The 16,486-nt window shown below is 42.0% G+C and overlaps 1 protein-coding gene across 1 annotated transcript in view; it reads left to right on the top strand.

Annotated features, from left to right (window-relative positions):
• Window positions 1-6,788: 6,788 nt before the first annotated feature.
• The window catches only part of MRPS9 (mitochondrial ribosomal protein S9), a 30,680-nt gene continuing 20,982 nt past the window's right edge, over window positions 6,789-16,486 (top strand). The window contains exons 1-2 of the mRNA XM_035558133.2: window positions 6,789-6,948; window positions 11,656-11,835. Of these exons, the coding sequence (XP_035414026.1) occupies window positions 6,862-6,948; window positions 11,656-11,835 (267 nt within the window). The 5' untranslated portion in view covers window positions 6,789-6,861. The remainder of the gene's footprint in view (window positions 6,949-11,655; window positions 11,836-16,486) is intronic.

Consider the following 16,486-nt stretch of genomic DNA (forward strand, 5'->3'; position numbering starts at 1 on the left):
GAAGCTTCTGCTGCTGCTGCTGTTTTAAAACCTGAAATCTTTAAGTGATACTTTCTTGGGCTTCATTACTTCACAGATTTGTCCAAAGCTTGTTAAAATACTTGTAAAGCTTCATTTTCAGCTCTGACTTGGCCAGTACTTTGGTCATCATTCTCATTTTGAGAAGAAGAAGAGATTTAATTCTCCCTGAATAACCACTTTAGCCTCTTTTGAGCATCTCCAAGAAGCATGGAAAATGTTACATGCTGTATTTGCCAGTTCCCAAGTGCCAAAAATACTCCAAGGATAAAGAATGAACAGCCTTCTTTTCTGATACTCACTGAAAAGGTGAGGCTTATGCTTTCTTCTTCTGGAGGAATCCAGGGAAGACCAATACAACACCCATTTTCTGCACAATTTCAGGTGACACCATTTCCTTCTGTAAAAGGTAAAGGACTTCTGGAAAAGGCACCTTCTGGAAAAGCAACAACCATGACCCCTTGTTCTAAAGCCCGGTTCTACTGGAAGCTCCTGGCAGAGTGCATGAATACATCAGAAGAACAGATTTTCCCTGCCTTGTCATGTTCAGGTGGCATCTTCTCCCTCCAACCTTGAGCTGCTGAAGGTGGCCCAGAGAACACTCGTGTTGTTTTGTGACTTCCCAGTTCCTGTTCAGCTTTCAGCAGGTGAATGCAGTCTCCTGCCAGATTCATTTGTGGACAAGGTGACCATGTCCTCAACAACCTGACCTCCTCCACGGGAGTAACTCGGTGTCTAGGGCTACAGCGCTCCATGGGGTAGATAGCACTTGGGCATCAACTGTCTGCTGCTCCATGCCTGCACCCTGCGTGGATTTCAATCCATCAAGAAAGATGTGAGACCACAGTAAGGAGAATCCCAGCCTTAAAACCAAGACGGAGATCGCAGCCTGACAAAGATATATATATATGGAGTTCCAAACCTCGAATAGCATCCCTAAACTGCACACAGACAAATTCCTCGCATCATCCCAGGAGGGCATAATTTAAGAGGTATTTTCTGGTTATCTTGTGAGGTAGGCAGGACTTAACAGTGTCTGCTCCCTATCTGTAAGTGAATCTTGGGAAGCATATACAATTTGAGAAATCACTGCTTTCTTCCATTTATTCTGAATATATGTACGTCTCCAGTACTTAGAAAAATCAATAATGGAAAGTTTATAAATCTGAGAAGGTTCAGTAATGGGAAGAGCAATAAATTTCCTTCTGTGTGATGAAGAGATAAAATTACAACTGCTCTGTATATGGGCAAGGGAGATTATTTGTATTTCTGGTTCCATTTGGGGCTGTTCCAGCCAGCATCACTGCTCAGGGAAGGAGGCTCTAAAATCAGCACCGATGTGACTCAATCAAGGTCACTTGGTCGCTGGGCCAGTGCTAAGCCCTCCTTTATTTAGCTCTATAGATGCAGCTTATGGATCTAATGTCAGCTCTGACTCCGAGCTGCTTCTAGGATCAGTAGTGACATCAGTCTAATTATACAGGGATAAAAAGTCTGATGCAAAACCAAGTCGAAAGCATAGCTCTGAGTGATTCTATTATTGAAATACTGAATCAGCAATAGCAACAGTGATAAACATATGGAGGCAAAGCGTATGGTAGACAAATGACAAAGACACGTTACATAGTCTAAAAGCACTTGCCAACTAAAAATAGGCCCAGACACTGCATTTGGATCTCTTTGGGCTGACTCTGGCATCCATGTGGAATAAAACTGTCTTCAGATGCCTCCAAATTACATCCATACAAGTTCTCTTTCCTTCTGAGAACTGTTTGTAAATTCAATGGGGGTTACTTGAGCACATAAATTATGGTAGAGCTGGAACATAACACTACGGAAAAGAACACTCCCCAGAAAGCTTTGCAGTGCTCAAAGATACACATCAGCTGTGTCTGTGTGTGTGTGGTGTGTGGAGGGAAAATAAAAAGGACACCAGCGATCGTGCTGTGAAGAAAAGATGAAACAGATGTGGGGCTGTGATCCAAAGTGCACTGAAGTCAGTGGGATTTGGGTACCACCTTCCTCCAGGAAGAAGGAAAGCTGTCTGAAGGAGAAACCAGAGGGCACTGCTTCACAAGCACAGATCTCTGGTGGTGTCACCTCTCCTGTTTTTGTGCTCACTCCAAACCCCTCTCACAATAACATGAAATATGATCCATCTGTACTCAGTGTTTTCACGTAAATTTGTTTTATTTTTATATTCAATAAATACCGTTGGAATAATGATTCTTGAAGCCTCTCTCACAACAGACGTGATTGACAGCCCCCTAAGTGCTGTGCCTTTTATAGCATAACATAATTGACAACCCTTAGGTAGCTAGCATATGCAGTCTACAAAATGGAGTGTGCTCAGTCCACATTTGAAGAAATCTAGGTACAATGAAATAGCTGTTCTTATTATTCATTTTTTAAAAGTAAAATTAATGTGTTTGCATTTAAGAAAGCATGACTTCTGGATATATCAGCCTCAAGCCTTTCAATAGTGATGAAAAAAAATCAATGCAAAACAATTTCAACGTCAGAAAGCACACACATGCCATAAAATATTGAGAAATTACTTAACTGGAACAGAGTTAAAATACCACTGAATTATTTGCATTTTTAACGTGCATTTTGTTTTTTTTTTTTTCAAACACATACCAATCAGCTTCAGAAATACAAAGTTTTTTGTCAAGACACCCTTCTCCAGTGCTTTCCCTAGCCAAAACCTCAAGCTGTTGTTGAATTCCAGTTGACTGGACCTGGGTTTTCCTGAACTTCTCTGGCTCTAAAGAGAAATCAGAAGCTGCCCCTGGCTAAGATCTGAGCAATACTCTCGGCACGTGGATGCTCTGTCTCTGCCACCCAGCTGCTTGGCCCCTGGACAAGCACTGGTGTTTGGTGCCCATTCTGGTACAGGTTTCCCAGAACTTCAGCCAAAATACTCACAAACTAATGAAGAAAAGCACAGGTGAAAGAGAAGAGAAAATAGTTTCTAAGAAAAACTTCGGTTCAGAAATCAAAAGCAAATCTACTCTTTTATTTCTGTATAGCAGAAGTGAAAACACTAAAAAATTCAGACATCTCTTCAGAAGTGGATTTAGATTATAGTATCCTGAGAAGTCTTAAGTCTCCTACAACAATTTCTTTGGTCTTCTGATTTCATCGAGTCCCACTGTCTCTGCTGCACATTAGCTCTTTCCATTGTGTGACAGCAGATCCTGCTACGTCCTCCATGAATGCCTGCCCTCTTCTCCTGCATACGTTTCATGTGTGTCTAAGCCTAAGACTCTGCCTTTGGCTCATTGCAGGTCTGGAGACTGTATCAGGGAAGTATCCCAGTATATTTTCCTCGTCTTTCTACTCTTCCATCTACCATTGACCACTGCTAGAGTGAAGCTCAATGACCTTAGGTCTGACCCAGTACTGGCATCCTTGCTATCTTCTGTCTGCATCTGTGGGGCAGGGAGATGAAACTTATTATGCTTTTTTACCCTGATTTTTACCATGTATGTCACTATCACATGGATACCTGTTCCTCCAGCAGGTAGTATTCACACTATCCATACCGGTAACCTGTACGTAGGCTAGCTTCAAACCCCATCTCTGATTACAAAAGGACACCCCAAATCTCACTGCAGGACTGTCTGAATGTGGGCTGGTAATGTAAGCAATCAGTAAATTTGGACTGAAGCACAGCCTCAGGTCTGCACTGCAGAATTTGCATACACTACAGATGTGCCCCTCAGGCTGTCCCCTGACCCACGTACATGCTATGCTCAGCCTGGTTTCCTTATTTTGTATTCAGCGATTTTTCGTTTCAGAAATCTCAAGCCTTGCACAGAAATGCCAGTTTTCTGAGTCTCAGGCTGCCCCTGAAAGACAGACTCCAAAGCTTCTGTTATCCCCAATTATATCCTAACCCTCATTATCTAGTCTCAAAACAAAAGCAGGTGATGTGCTGCACACAGCAGTTCCCAGTTGTGTGATTGTGTAGAGCACAATTAACAAGTTTATGCCAGTATATGGGTAATAAGGGTCACATTTGAACAAGTTCCCAGAGTCGAGCATTGCCCAGCTGGGCTCAAAAGGACATTCGTGCCACACATAAGACTGAAGATCTACAAGGGCTTAGCGAAGCATCAGGACAGTTTGCACGGATTGGGTATAGCATATACAAACTGTCAACTAAATACAGAGATAGAAAAAGAAGCCCTTTGGAATTAGTCTTGGGTAAGTAGATTAAACATGGTTTTCTTGCATTTTTCCTAAAGTCTGTCTTAAGAAACTTTTCAGAGGGATGGGGATGCAGGAGCCGAGCATGCAAATAACTTCCACTGATTTTTATCTTAATTTGGCTTGTGCTAAAACTTGATTTTGGGCTGGTAAATGCAGACTCGTGTCATCTGAGCAGAAGTGGGAACCCTTCCAGCAGAAGGAATCCCGCTGGAATATGTGAATCGTGCCCACCAAAAGAGCCCATTTCCTTCAAAGCATCCCAAGAAATAACTACACTCACTTGCATTTAGGTGTATGATCAGTCTAGAAACTGGTGATAACCCAGGCATCTCTGGAGAAATGTCTTCCAGGGACAAGCAAGCTCTTGGCAGTAGCAGGATGGTTGGAAAAATACCTGAATCAAGGGTTTCAAAACAAATTGTGGAAAAAAAAATCTTCTGTCTTGAGGGGTTAGCGATTAATTTGTAAGAACTGACCACTTGGAGAATCCATGAGAGACAAAACATGGTCCTTGTCATTAAATATTGGACTCCACATATACTGAGTACTTCATTTATCTAATGAACTGCTCTTCATTTGTGAAAACGATTTTACAACCTCAGACTAAAACCACGGATGGTATACAGACTCCCGTATCCTTGAAAACATGCTCTGGACTGCAGTAGCATTTGGCTTTATTTCACAGCGGGCACAGGAGTAAATAGGCTTAAGGAGTGGAGGGAGTTGGATTGACATCAACCAGCTTCCAAGTGCAAGCAGCCAATATTGCATAGGCAGCCCTGCTCCTTGGATTTAATTGACAATTAATTGTATGTGGAGAATGAAAGCAGCTCACTCCATCGGCACTTTGCTTCTAGACAGCTGGCAGCGGTGAGAGGTAACGCTTGTTTGGCACGGTGAGGACTGAGAAACTCCTCCATGCTGAGCAAAGCTAAGCAAGGGGGCAATAGGTGGCAGATGAGACATGCTGTTGACCTCCAAGAGGCTGCAGCACCTTTGGCTTTCTCTATCCTTCAGCTCTGCTGGCTCCTCCAGGAGCACATGAGTAGGACCGTGACCCTAACCCGACCCACTTTTATTCTCTTTTGGAGAAACAGCTGCTAAACAGGCGCAATCCCTACACACCATGTGAATGAAAGCCGGATGCTGTTCTCAGGGCTTGGCCAGGTGTGTGCAAAACACAGACGTTTCACCACTTCCCTTCAGTGCAGGATTCATTGCAGTCACTTATACGTATCCGTGTCGATAAAAACACTGATGGTTTCATTTTCACTGTTGGTAACCTTAGGAATAAATACCTATCCAGCTGGCTTCTCCTTGACCTCCCTGCATGGGTGATTGCCCTTGCCCATTGCCAGTTTTCTTACACCCCTTTTTAAATCCCAGGAAGGAAATCATACTTACAATTGAATGGGAAGAAGCAAAAGCCACCAGTGAAAAGGTGAAAAGAAAAACAAACCTGGAAAAGCTGAGATTTCCTTCCATTGTCCTCTCATATAACAAGTGCTTTTAAAGAGAAGGCCCCCAAAAGTCTAGAGTATATATTTTTTTTTGAATTAAAAATTTAATTATTTTCCACTTTTCCTGTGGCACAAAACACTACTGACAAAATCCAATCACCTCTAGGGGTATTTCCACATAATAATTTCATTATTTCCACACGTTTTATACCATAAAACGTGTGGAAATAATGAACACCCTCTCAAGCCCTGAAGGTTCAGCATCCAGATTAACGCCACCTTGGAAGGTGACAGTATCCATCCCAAACCCCCACTCAGCAAGACCACTGTGATACCTCTAAAAAAGGGCATTTTTTACTTAAACAAAAACTCAAGGTGAGGGTGAAATAAAACATTTTTTAACTGCTCCCAAGAGCAGCGGGGTCGCACCAGACTCGCTGCAACTTCCATATGAAACAGGTCTGGAGGCATAAAACTAGAAAACAAATGAACAAAAAACACTTTATGATTTTTATTTGAAGAGCAGAGGTTGATTGTTACATCTGTTTTAATGATGTCTGTCGTAATTGTACCATGTATCAGGTTTAGTTTGTTAATCACTAAACCATAGCATATTTTGAGTTGGAAGGCACCCCCAAGGACCATCAAGTCCAACTCCTGGCTCCACACAGGACCACCCAAAAATCAAACCCTATGTTTGAGAGCATTGTCCAAACACTTGAGCTCCATCAGGCTTGGCGCCGTGAGCACTGCCCCAGGGAGCCTGTCCCAGTGCCCAACCACCCTCTGGGTGCAGAACCTTTCCCTAACCCCCAGCCTGACCCTCCCCTGTCCCAGCTCCATGCCGTTCCCTCGGGTCCTGTCGCTGTCCCCAGAGAGCAGAGCTCAGCGCCTGCCCCTCCGCTCCCCTCGTGAGGGAGCTGCAGGCCGCCATGAGGCCTCCCCTCAGCCTGCTCTGCTCTGGGCTGAGCACACCAAGGGCCCTCAGCCTCCCCCCTGACACCTCCACGTCCCTCCCGCTCTGCCCTTGCCCAGCGCAGGGCAGCGCCATCACCGCCCGCCCTCATCGCGCCGCACCGCGCAGGCGCGGCTCCGGCCCTGCCCGCCAATCGGGGGCGCCGGGGCCTTCCTCGGGCCGTGCCGTGCCGAGCCGGGAGCCGCGGTGATGGCGGCGGCCATTAGGCGCCTGCTGGGGGCGGGCGGCTGGCGGGGCGCCGCGCTGGTGCTGGCGGCGGGCGGGACGCGCTCGCAGGTGAGGAGCCGGGCCGGGCCCGGCCCTTCCCGGGGGTGCGCGGGGATTGCCCGTTTGATTTGAGAGGTGCTGGTGTTCGGTAGGTTGCCGCGTAATTAAAAAGCTCAGCTGCTGTGTGTGCAGGGGCGTTGGGTACACGCGTGTAATTAAGCAAAGGGTGGAAGGGGCGGGCTGGTAGCGGTCGGGTCACGGCACAGCGCGGCGTGGGGAGGGCTGGGGGTCTGCCCGGTGGCTGAACAGCCAGAAGTAAACGGAAGGTAGTGCTGGGGGGAGCGGTTTGAGCGTTAGTGTTGTCTGTTTGTAGACAGACTTTGTGTATTAGGGATGGAGAGCAGTCAGAAATGCACAAAGTGAAGTTGCCCGAGGAAGGAGGAAAAAGCTGGAAATATGCAAGCACTTGATCATAGTTCTCTGTTGGAAGAGTTTGGGTGGGTTTGGTTAGCCTACGTCAAAGGTGTAATTGACAGTGACATAGCTTTCCTGAGCAGGCACGTGCTTGAGTTTGAACTAAAAACTATCATAAATGAGAAAATGACCTCAAAGGAGAGGGAACTTACAGGGTAGGGCTGCTTGGGGCCTCCAGAAATCGCCTGTCTGCTCTTTGGCCCAAAGGTGGGATCAGTACCGGAGCCCAGAGCTGTAAACAGACCATCCCATTTGTAAATCCCTGAACTAAAGGGTGTGAAAGGAACTAAGGGGAGGCATGGCCTGGGAAACTTGAGAGGCTCTACTCATTCAGTGTAGCTAACCCGCAGAACAGTCTGATGACGGTGTTGTGAGCGCTGAACATTTATGTGAGTGCAAAAAGCAGCTTACAAAACTCAGAAGAAAGTTCCACTGAGGACTGTCAAAACCAAGATATCAACACGTCTTTGAACAGCTGGTTGTTAGAAGCGTCCTGGAAAAAGTATTACTCTTTTCTGTCTTACCCTTGTGGCTCAGCTACTGGCTGCTGTTGAGAACAGAAAACTGATACACCCTTCTTCTGACCTGCTATAGCCATTTCTTATGTTAAACGCTTGTCTGTCTTTTCCATTAGGGAGCTGTTTTATGGTGTCTCTCTTAAAAATTTCTTGCTGTAATGTATTCATTAAACTGTTTCCCCAACTGTGACAGACAAAAGTATGGGTGGTTGTTTTTTTTTGTGTTTTTTTTTTAAATTTTCAAGCTTGTCATGTTAAGAGTGGAAATGACAAGGGCACTGTAATTCCATTTCCCTTAGCTTTTACTGAACAGCAGGTTTAGTCTATCCTTCTAATAAGCAAAACATGGATACTTAGTGCAATTTATAATGAAAAAGTGATCTAGCTTTGTTATTGTCTATTGCTTCTGTTGTGATTGTATAGCTTTCTTCTCAGCAAAAATGTTTGGGGTACCTTATATGCTATTTGCATTTGATTGGGACTGGTCCTGTATGTGAACCACTGTATATGTATCAATATCAGGAAGATGATACCACTTTTCTCTGCTGCCAGAGAACACAAAACCAAAACAAGTGACCTCCATGCACTGTGAAGCTTTGGAAAAGGAGGTGGTTGAAATCTGCTGGCCTAGAGCATGGAAGCAGCTTGAAAATGGTGTAGCTGCAGGCATGCCACATAAACGGGGTATCCCCTTTCACCTCTGTAGCTATGCCACGTTGTAAAACAGACAGTTTTCTCTTGAATTTGAGCCTTTTGTCTCTGCTTCCCCTTTCCTTCCATTGCAAAAGCATAGGAACCTTGATTCTTCTGTTAGTGATACGCATTTGTTTTCTACCTATACACCAGTGAAGCAAAATTCATGGGACAACAGTAAGCAAACAGGTCCCGTTGTTCCTTCTCATCATGTAATAAGTAGGCCAGTGAACTTGAAATTCTCTGAAAACAGTTGTTTTTTTGTGAGGCAACTTTTACAGAAACTGATTTTATGTAAATTGACTGTCTCCCTGGAAAATAAGGATTTGCCAGACTGTTTTAATGCTAGGTTGTTTGGGGAGGGATTGGTCAGGAGGGGTTAATACTCGGGAGCTGGGTCCAGAAGAGAAGGCTTTACCTTCTCCCTCTTCTGGTGGAACAGCCTATTATTTCAGGGGTGCTGTTAATGGCCATCATTACTTCTAAAATGGTGAGGCTGTTGTCTTCAGTAATGCTTCATGAAATGTGTAATAAGTAAATGCAGACCTGCGTGGTTTCCTCTAGAAAGCCGAGGAGCGGGCTTTCTTGTTTGACTGAAATGCCAGAAGCATTTGGCTGTGCTTTGCAGTTCTCGCCTCTACCACCATGAATAGTACCTCTTCTTGTCCCAGAAGAGGTACCCAATACAATAGATATTAATTTGTATAAGAGGCTGTTTTCTAATTATGAACAGTTTGTGTGTCCAGGGACTTTTGATTAGTGACGAATTGAAACCAGGGAAGAATATGAATAGCTTGAGGGAAGGAGGACAAAAATGAGAAAATTACAATAGAAATTGACAGGAATAAGATGAAAGCAATCTTTTTAAAGTATCCTGTTTAAAGCATAGCAGACAGAAAGCAATTTTGGGCCAAGTAATAAGGAATCATATGTTCATTGACAAGAATTACAAATAATTAGTTACTATTAAGACAAGCAAGACAGAAGGTGAATTGAATTCTTTCCTGAGGAGTGACTGGGAGAAGAATAGGGAATATGCAGATACCTTTCTGCTTTCTAAGGAAGTCATAAGAGCATTGTAAGTAGAAATGGTGTAAATTTAAAATTTTGGTGTTTTTTGTTTGTTTTAATTTTCTACGTATAAATATAATCTTACAGAAGACATGAATTAAAAATAAAAAAGGAGCAAACCGGGACTAGCATTGCATGTGATGCTTATAAGCCATGGAGAACATAAAGCAACAGCAGGATCTTCTGCACTGAGTTCTTTCTTGGGGCTGTTTTTAAACCTTTTGTGGCAAATGCACATCTGTATGTTCGTGTCTTTTGTGGTTGTAACCAGGCCTGAAGATTGCTGCTGTATTTATATTAGTTATATGAAGACCGTGAGTATTTTGAGCTATTCATATTAGCTTAACTAAGAGAGGTCAAGTCGAAATGGTGAGTGTGATCTGCAGACTATTTCTGTGACTCGCAGGGTGTCTAGTTGTCTCAAATGCTAGGGTTTATTCTGTCCCTCATAATAAGGCTACTAGCTATTTCTAATTACTGTAACTGTGTGGATTTTAATGTTTGGCCAAAGATAGACTGAAGCTACAGCTCCAGGAGAAGCAGAGATAATTTAATAACTCACTGGAAGAAATGAAGAGGGGACTTCTCTTCTTCCTTCTCCCTCTTTCAGCTGCGTTCTCCTGTCAGCTTTGGCACTTCTCAGAGCCTTCTCTGAATCGCTTTTGCTGGCTCAGCAGAGAGCTCCCTGCTCTTGGGGAGGACACAGAAATTAGTGTTCTGCCAAGGCCAGGCAGCTGAGCTGGCTTGAGGAAGAGTCTGAGGGCCAGAGCTAGCAGTAAGTAGGTAATGGGTGTGGGGGAGAGAATGCAAGGTCTGGCGAACTGTGAGATGCTCTGCCATCTGAAACTGCTTCTGAACAGTGGCACACTGAAGAGGTTCAAGATAAATGTTGTAGGGTACTCTCCGGTGAACAAAAGTTGGCATTTTTCTGATTCAGAAGGGATTCTTCTTCTGTCTTTGTTTGTCTCTACCCCATATCCTTTTTTCTGGTGATTACCTACCACCCTCTCACCCCACAAGGCCACGCAGGTAATCAGTTCTCCGTTCAGTTTGTGGAATAATTAAGCTGCGTAGAACTCTGTTAACACTAGTGTTGGAGAGACAAAATAGTGCATATTGTTGTTCACTAAGCTGAAATTGGGACATTGCAGCTCTGATAGTGAAGTTCCTGTTCCCCTGTTAGAGGTCTTGATTGAAATCAGTCATCCCAGTTACTGATTGTCTTGGTAAAGAAAAAAAACTTGCCTCCCACAAACAGCAAAAGGTGAGTGTCCCCTGAGTTATGACTTCTGAGCTGGAACCCTGCTCAGCAGTAGATGCTGATGAGAATTACTCTGCTTCCTTTTCTAATCATTCTACCTGAGACAGTGAAATAGCTGAAGAAATGTTCTGGCGCTGAGAAGGAAGGGGGGCTTCATAGCCTTTCCAGAGCCTTCAGCAGTGGTTGTCCACTGTGCTGTGGGATGTCGGGCACCCACGTGCTTCCAAAAGCCACAAGAGAGCTGCCCTGCAGATCCTTTTCGTACTTCACTACAACAGGGTGCCGTTAGGTGAATGCAAAACCTCCTTATGTGCTGGTGGTGGTGTTGTTTTTTCTAAGACTGCATCTGTTGATCAGTTCTGCGTTTTGCTTTTGCTGGATGTTCCTAACATGTTGCTACATACATATATTTTTTTTTTTATCAGAAAAATCTTGCTAAATAAAAAAAAAAAAAAAAAGAAACTTAAAAGGCAGGTGCATTACAAATATGTTCAATAAGAAGAAAAGCAATTGCCAAGATTAATTGTAACGTGCAGAAATGTTCACCTTCTAGAATGTGTTTATCTGTTTACGGGCATTAAACAATTGGAAGAAAGTGGTTTTGTGAGTATAACTGCCTTTTCTAACTTACCACGGTAATATGTTCAAGCCTGTTATAGGTATGCATGGTTTGTTTTACTATTCATTTTATTTTGGGCTCACTGTACCAAAAATACAAAATAAACCTCACATTTTTGTTGTTTTGTTTGTTTTTGTTAGACATTGAGGCTAATCTACACCACTACAGCTGCGTGGAAGAAAAATGTAGCAGCCTCAGGACCTGAAAAGTACACAGAGGCATTTATTAAAAAACAGATTGAAGAGTTCAACCTAGGAAAGAGACATTTAGCCAACATGATGGGAGAAGATCCCGAAACTTTTACCCAAGAGGATATTGATGTAAGTACAGTTGCTCTGTTGGAGAAGTAATTTACTGTAGAGTTTCAGATATTGAAAGCACTTTACTTCAGCATGAGCCCCTCAGCTCTCTGTGAATTTTAATCAAACTGTCAGAATAAGAAAGACTACTACTATACATTGCAAACATTGCAACTGTGACTGTGAATAGAGATTCTACCCCTGCTACCAAGTGAGGTCAGACATCACAGTACAGAGCTATACACCATATCTTGCTAAAGCACAGTAGGTTCTTTTTAAAAGTACTAATGGATAATCCCCTTGATCTGAGGTTATAAGAGGCACTGTGAAGGTTTATGTAGCACTTTGAAACGTTTACCCACAATTTGACCTGCTGTGTATATTTAGGTCGGGTTTTCTTGTGTGATACTGTGGTTGCTGGTAATGCAAATTAAATCTTATAGGATGTTTTACAACTAACACTCTGGCTTAGCTTAGGGATTTTAATGTAGACCTGCATTTAAGCTCATATCAGTACCTCAAAACATATTATTTTATTGCCATTCCCTCTGACAACTGACAGGTGGGTGGCCTCCTCTTTCTGCGTGTCACTTAGGCTTATGTATAGATGTGCTGTCTTTCACTTTTCTTTTTTAAAGTTTTTTTTTTTTTTTTTATGTCCAACTTGTGCTTCACTTCTGTCATTTCTTTTATCACACATGAGAGGTAGTGAGGAGAAATGTCATTTGGTGACATTCAGTCTTAGGTGAAGCTGCATGAAGTCTCATAGCCGGAGCTTTTTCTGCACAGCAGTGACACTATTACTCTAGCCATGGCAGCACAGTGTAGCAGCGGGTCCCCTAGGGTTGATGTTGTATGTGCCAAAAGAGGTGTACGTGGTTTAGTTTTTTCAGGGGATTGTTTTGCTAGCATAGTTTTGTCACCTCTCTGTGGCAAACTTGTGTCAGCGTAGCTGTGTCCACATGGGAGGTTGTGACAGCATGCTTATGCCGAAGAACTACACCTGTAGGTGGTGATGCAGGATGATTTCAACCACATTTGACAGAGAGGCTTCAAAATGAATTTTTTAAATTTCTCTGAAAATAGCCGGCAAAGTAGAGAAGAGACACAGTTAATGGCCTGCAGAGAAAAAGGCCGAAATGAGACTTGAGTCTCGACAGGCATCACGAAATCCATAAGGGAAAGTTGACTTCGAGTCAGAAGTCCATAGGAAATCAAACTTCATGAGTACAAAGCTATGCACTGATACTGTGGCTGCTTTCTTTCAGAATCACAGATACTACTTTGCTCTTCTACAGACAAGTGGTATTGCAGACCCTTCCAGTCAACAGTGAAAGTATTCGAGTTATCTGGGTCAGCAATAAGCCTGCTTTACTCTGGCTTTCTTTTCTGCAGTTCTTAACAGACTATAGAATTTCTTTTCCCTGCATTTTTCAGATATTGTTTTTTTCCCCTACCTTTAATGACACGTTACAAGAAGGTTACTCAAAAAGGCATGCATGCACAGATCTGTCAACAAAAAAAAAAACCCTCTCATTTTACTACAGTATGGTGCTGCTCCTGATAGTTTAGATAGCTTGCCTGAAAGGTTAAAGGTAGAACAGTGCATTCGCCTGCAGTCTGGATTCCTTCTCTTGATAGAGCCTACAGGGAAGGCTTACAGACAGCAAGACTGCAAGTGGAAGGTGACCGTGTATAGGTGGTCGTTTTTTCTTTATGAATCCACAGCCGTATGATAATTTGCACAAAATTAACTGAGCTCCATAATTAGTAAAAGCAGATTAATTCTGAAAACTAGCTTTAACACATGCAGTGCAGGTGACAAGTATGTGACCTCTTTGCTGACTCCGTTTCTTAAAAGCTGGAGAAGTAGAGCTAAAAGTGTAATGTTTTGTTTAGTGATACCAAGTATCTGTGGTACGCGTTTAATTTCTTCATATTCCATCAGGTGTTGGAAAATACTCAGAATCTATAACAGTGTCTGCTATGCATAATTAAATTTCTGTTATAAAAATACGAAAGCTGCTTAAGCACTGGCAGGAGAATTATCAAGCTTTACATTTCAAACAGTAGTAATTCTTTCTGATGAGTGCTTATATCGAGCATGTGAGTGCTCCATGTCTTCTACTGTTAATCAGTAGTGCAGTGTATTTCCAAAGTAAGCATCACAGGATTCTGTCCTTCACTACACTTTTAGGTATAGCTTAATAAAAGCTAAACCTTGTAAAGTTCTAAACTGCAAAATAAGTTGACTTGTTAATCCTTCTCCTGGATGTTGTGGAAGCAGAATTGCCTCTTATTGATGCTTTTATTTGGGAATGAAAAGTTAAGCTGTGCATTAAAACTGTATTTCTGGAGGAGAAAAAAAAAATCCAGCAAATTGATATATAACTCTGCAGAAGTCTACCAATTGCTTTTTAATTGGTATTACAGACCTTGCTCTGAAGCTGAGATGTTTTATTCTCCTATGTGTGAATATGTGGTATGAAGTTTCTCTAATTGATTTGCTTTGCCCATTCCATTTGATGTATCATTTTTCACAATATTTCATAATTTGTGCTCATTTCTAATGAACAGAGTCGTTAGGACAGGCATGTCTAAGTACAACTGACAGCTAACATTAGGTGCCAGATGCAGTTTATAAAGCTATGTAGAACTGCAGAGAACAGTTTAAATAAATTAGCACCTGTACATTAGTCTCACTTGCTGGTAATTTATAAGCGAATCAGTAGAGATGACATTTAGGTAAGTCATTGATCAAGTTAACAGCTGCATACCCACTGCCCAGCTGGGATACCTAATTAATAGAGATTGCAGTCCTGACCCAGTGCTTTTTCCCAGTCGAGTCTGTAATCCTTTTATTTTTTGATTTAACTTTAACTTATGGTTGTAGTAAACAGCCCACCTTCATTTTTCCTCTGTCAGTCCTGTGATATTCTACTTTAAAGACCAGAAATCTAAGTAAGATTAATATAGGAAAAGCATCTTAATCTCCGTGACCTATTCATATGCCAGTATTTTTATTATTCATTTTTATGCAGTTGCTAAATGCTCTCTAAGATACGAGTTCATCACGAAGCCGTACTCTTCCCCATAAGTTAGCAAAACTTGAAAGCTGGAAATGTGTTCATTTTCTTTTGCTGCCTGCTGTATGACCTAATAGATTGTTGTCAAGCAGATGGAAAAAAAAACCTAAAATATACATTTAGAAATAAATATCTTCACGTACATATATATTGTTGCAAAAGTACCAGTAAGGCAGCATTTTCAGTATGGAAATGTTATAAACATGAGAAGCTTTGTTCCTTAGAGGGTATGGTTTCTTTCAATGAATTAAGACTTCTCTAATGAAAAATGGGTGATATTCGGTTGCTTTTAAAAATGGCTCAGAGCATCTGATTTCGAAGTAATGTTCCAGTTTTAGCAACCCAGCCTGTTAGAAGTGAGTGAATATTAACGTATGTGAAATGTCAGGAACGTTACTCAGAACAAAATACATTTCTGAACTTTCTGTTGTCCGTAAGAACATGATGTCCATCACTGTCCTTACCAGAAACACCGGATTTTGTATCGTGTATTTAAATAGTTAGTTGAATCTAGAATACTTTCTTCCAACTATATTTTAGTGGAGACAAACTCCACATCAGTCTTTTTGAACTGATGACTGCTTTTTTTTTACTTTTTTCTTCTTTTGAATACTGTTCAGTCTTTTAAAAAGTTACAGTGAAAATAAAGGAACAACTATTTCTTTCAAAAGCTTTTTGCTGTCTGATCTCTGGACAAGATATTGCCTTTTTTTAGTTTTGAAAATGTTTAATTAACATAAATAATTTAATGTTAAAAAAAAGCTGTTTTTTACTATTTAATGGCTATATTTTTTTTCTCAAGTGATGGGGTTAAAATTTATATCTTTCTGCTTTTCTATCCATGTCAGAATTTATATTTAAAGAAGAACGAACTGGATTCTTGAGCCCTCTATGCCAAGGAAGATGCTGCTGCAAGGCAGCCCACCTGGGGGGGAGTTTTTTTGAAATTTTTCTTTATTTTCTACAAAACATATTTTTTCACTGGATGCTTCTTAGCTTATTTACACACGATTTGAGCAGTGAAAATTAGAATGTTTTGTATTTGAGAAAAGCTCAGGCAGGCACTTGGTCAAGATGAATTTGCCCTGTCAAGTCTCCCCTATTCGTGGAGAGTAATTTAAGGATTGAAGTGCCTCAGTGTCCCTCCCCTACCCCACTATAACTCAGTCAGCTCTGTTTGAATTAAAGTATCCAAGTCTTAATTTCTCAAGGCATTTCTAAAAAAAAAAAAAAAAAAAGAAAAGCAACCCTTACTGACCCAGCTGAACCTGTCTCACTCAGAACGAAAGTCTCTAAACGTTGAGAAAAGCTTTTTGGCTTGTAGGTAGGAAGTGGAGCAAGGACAAGGAGTCAGCATGTGCAGCATCCACGATGAGGAGGGAAGCCAAGGGTGTGGCAGGTATGTTGGATTTGCACAACATGCCCCATGCAGTGCTGGGCAGCTTATTTAATGAATTGTTTTGCATGTAATTTGGTTGAAGGACTGCCAGATACGATTTTTGATAGGGATGGAAGCTTGTTCTCATTATGCCTACTGGCTTGAATTCAGACCTTCTAACTGGAAGTGAAATACTGTGTGGTCCTTT

The sequence above is a fragment of the Cygnus atratus genome, chromosome 1 (genome assembly GCF_013377495.2).
Source record: "Cygnus atratus isolate AKBS03 ecotype Queensland, Australia chromosome 1, CAtr_DNAZoo_HiC_assembly, whole genome shotgun sequence".
Taxonomy (NCBI): Eukaryota; Metazoa; Chordata; class Aves; order Anseriformes; family Anatidae; genus Cygnus; species Cygnus atratus.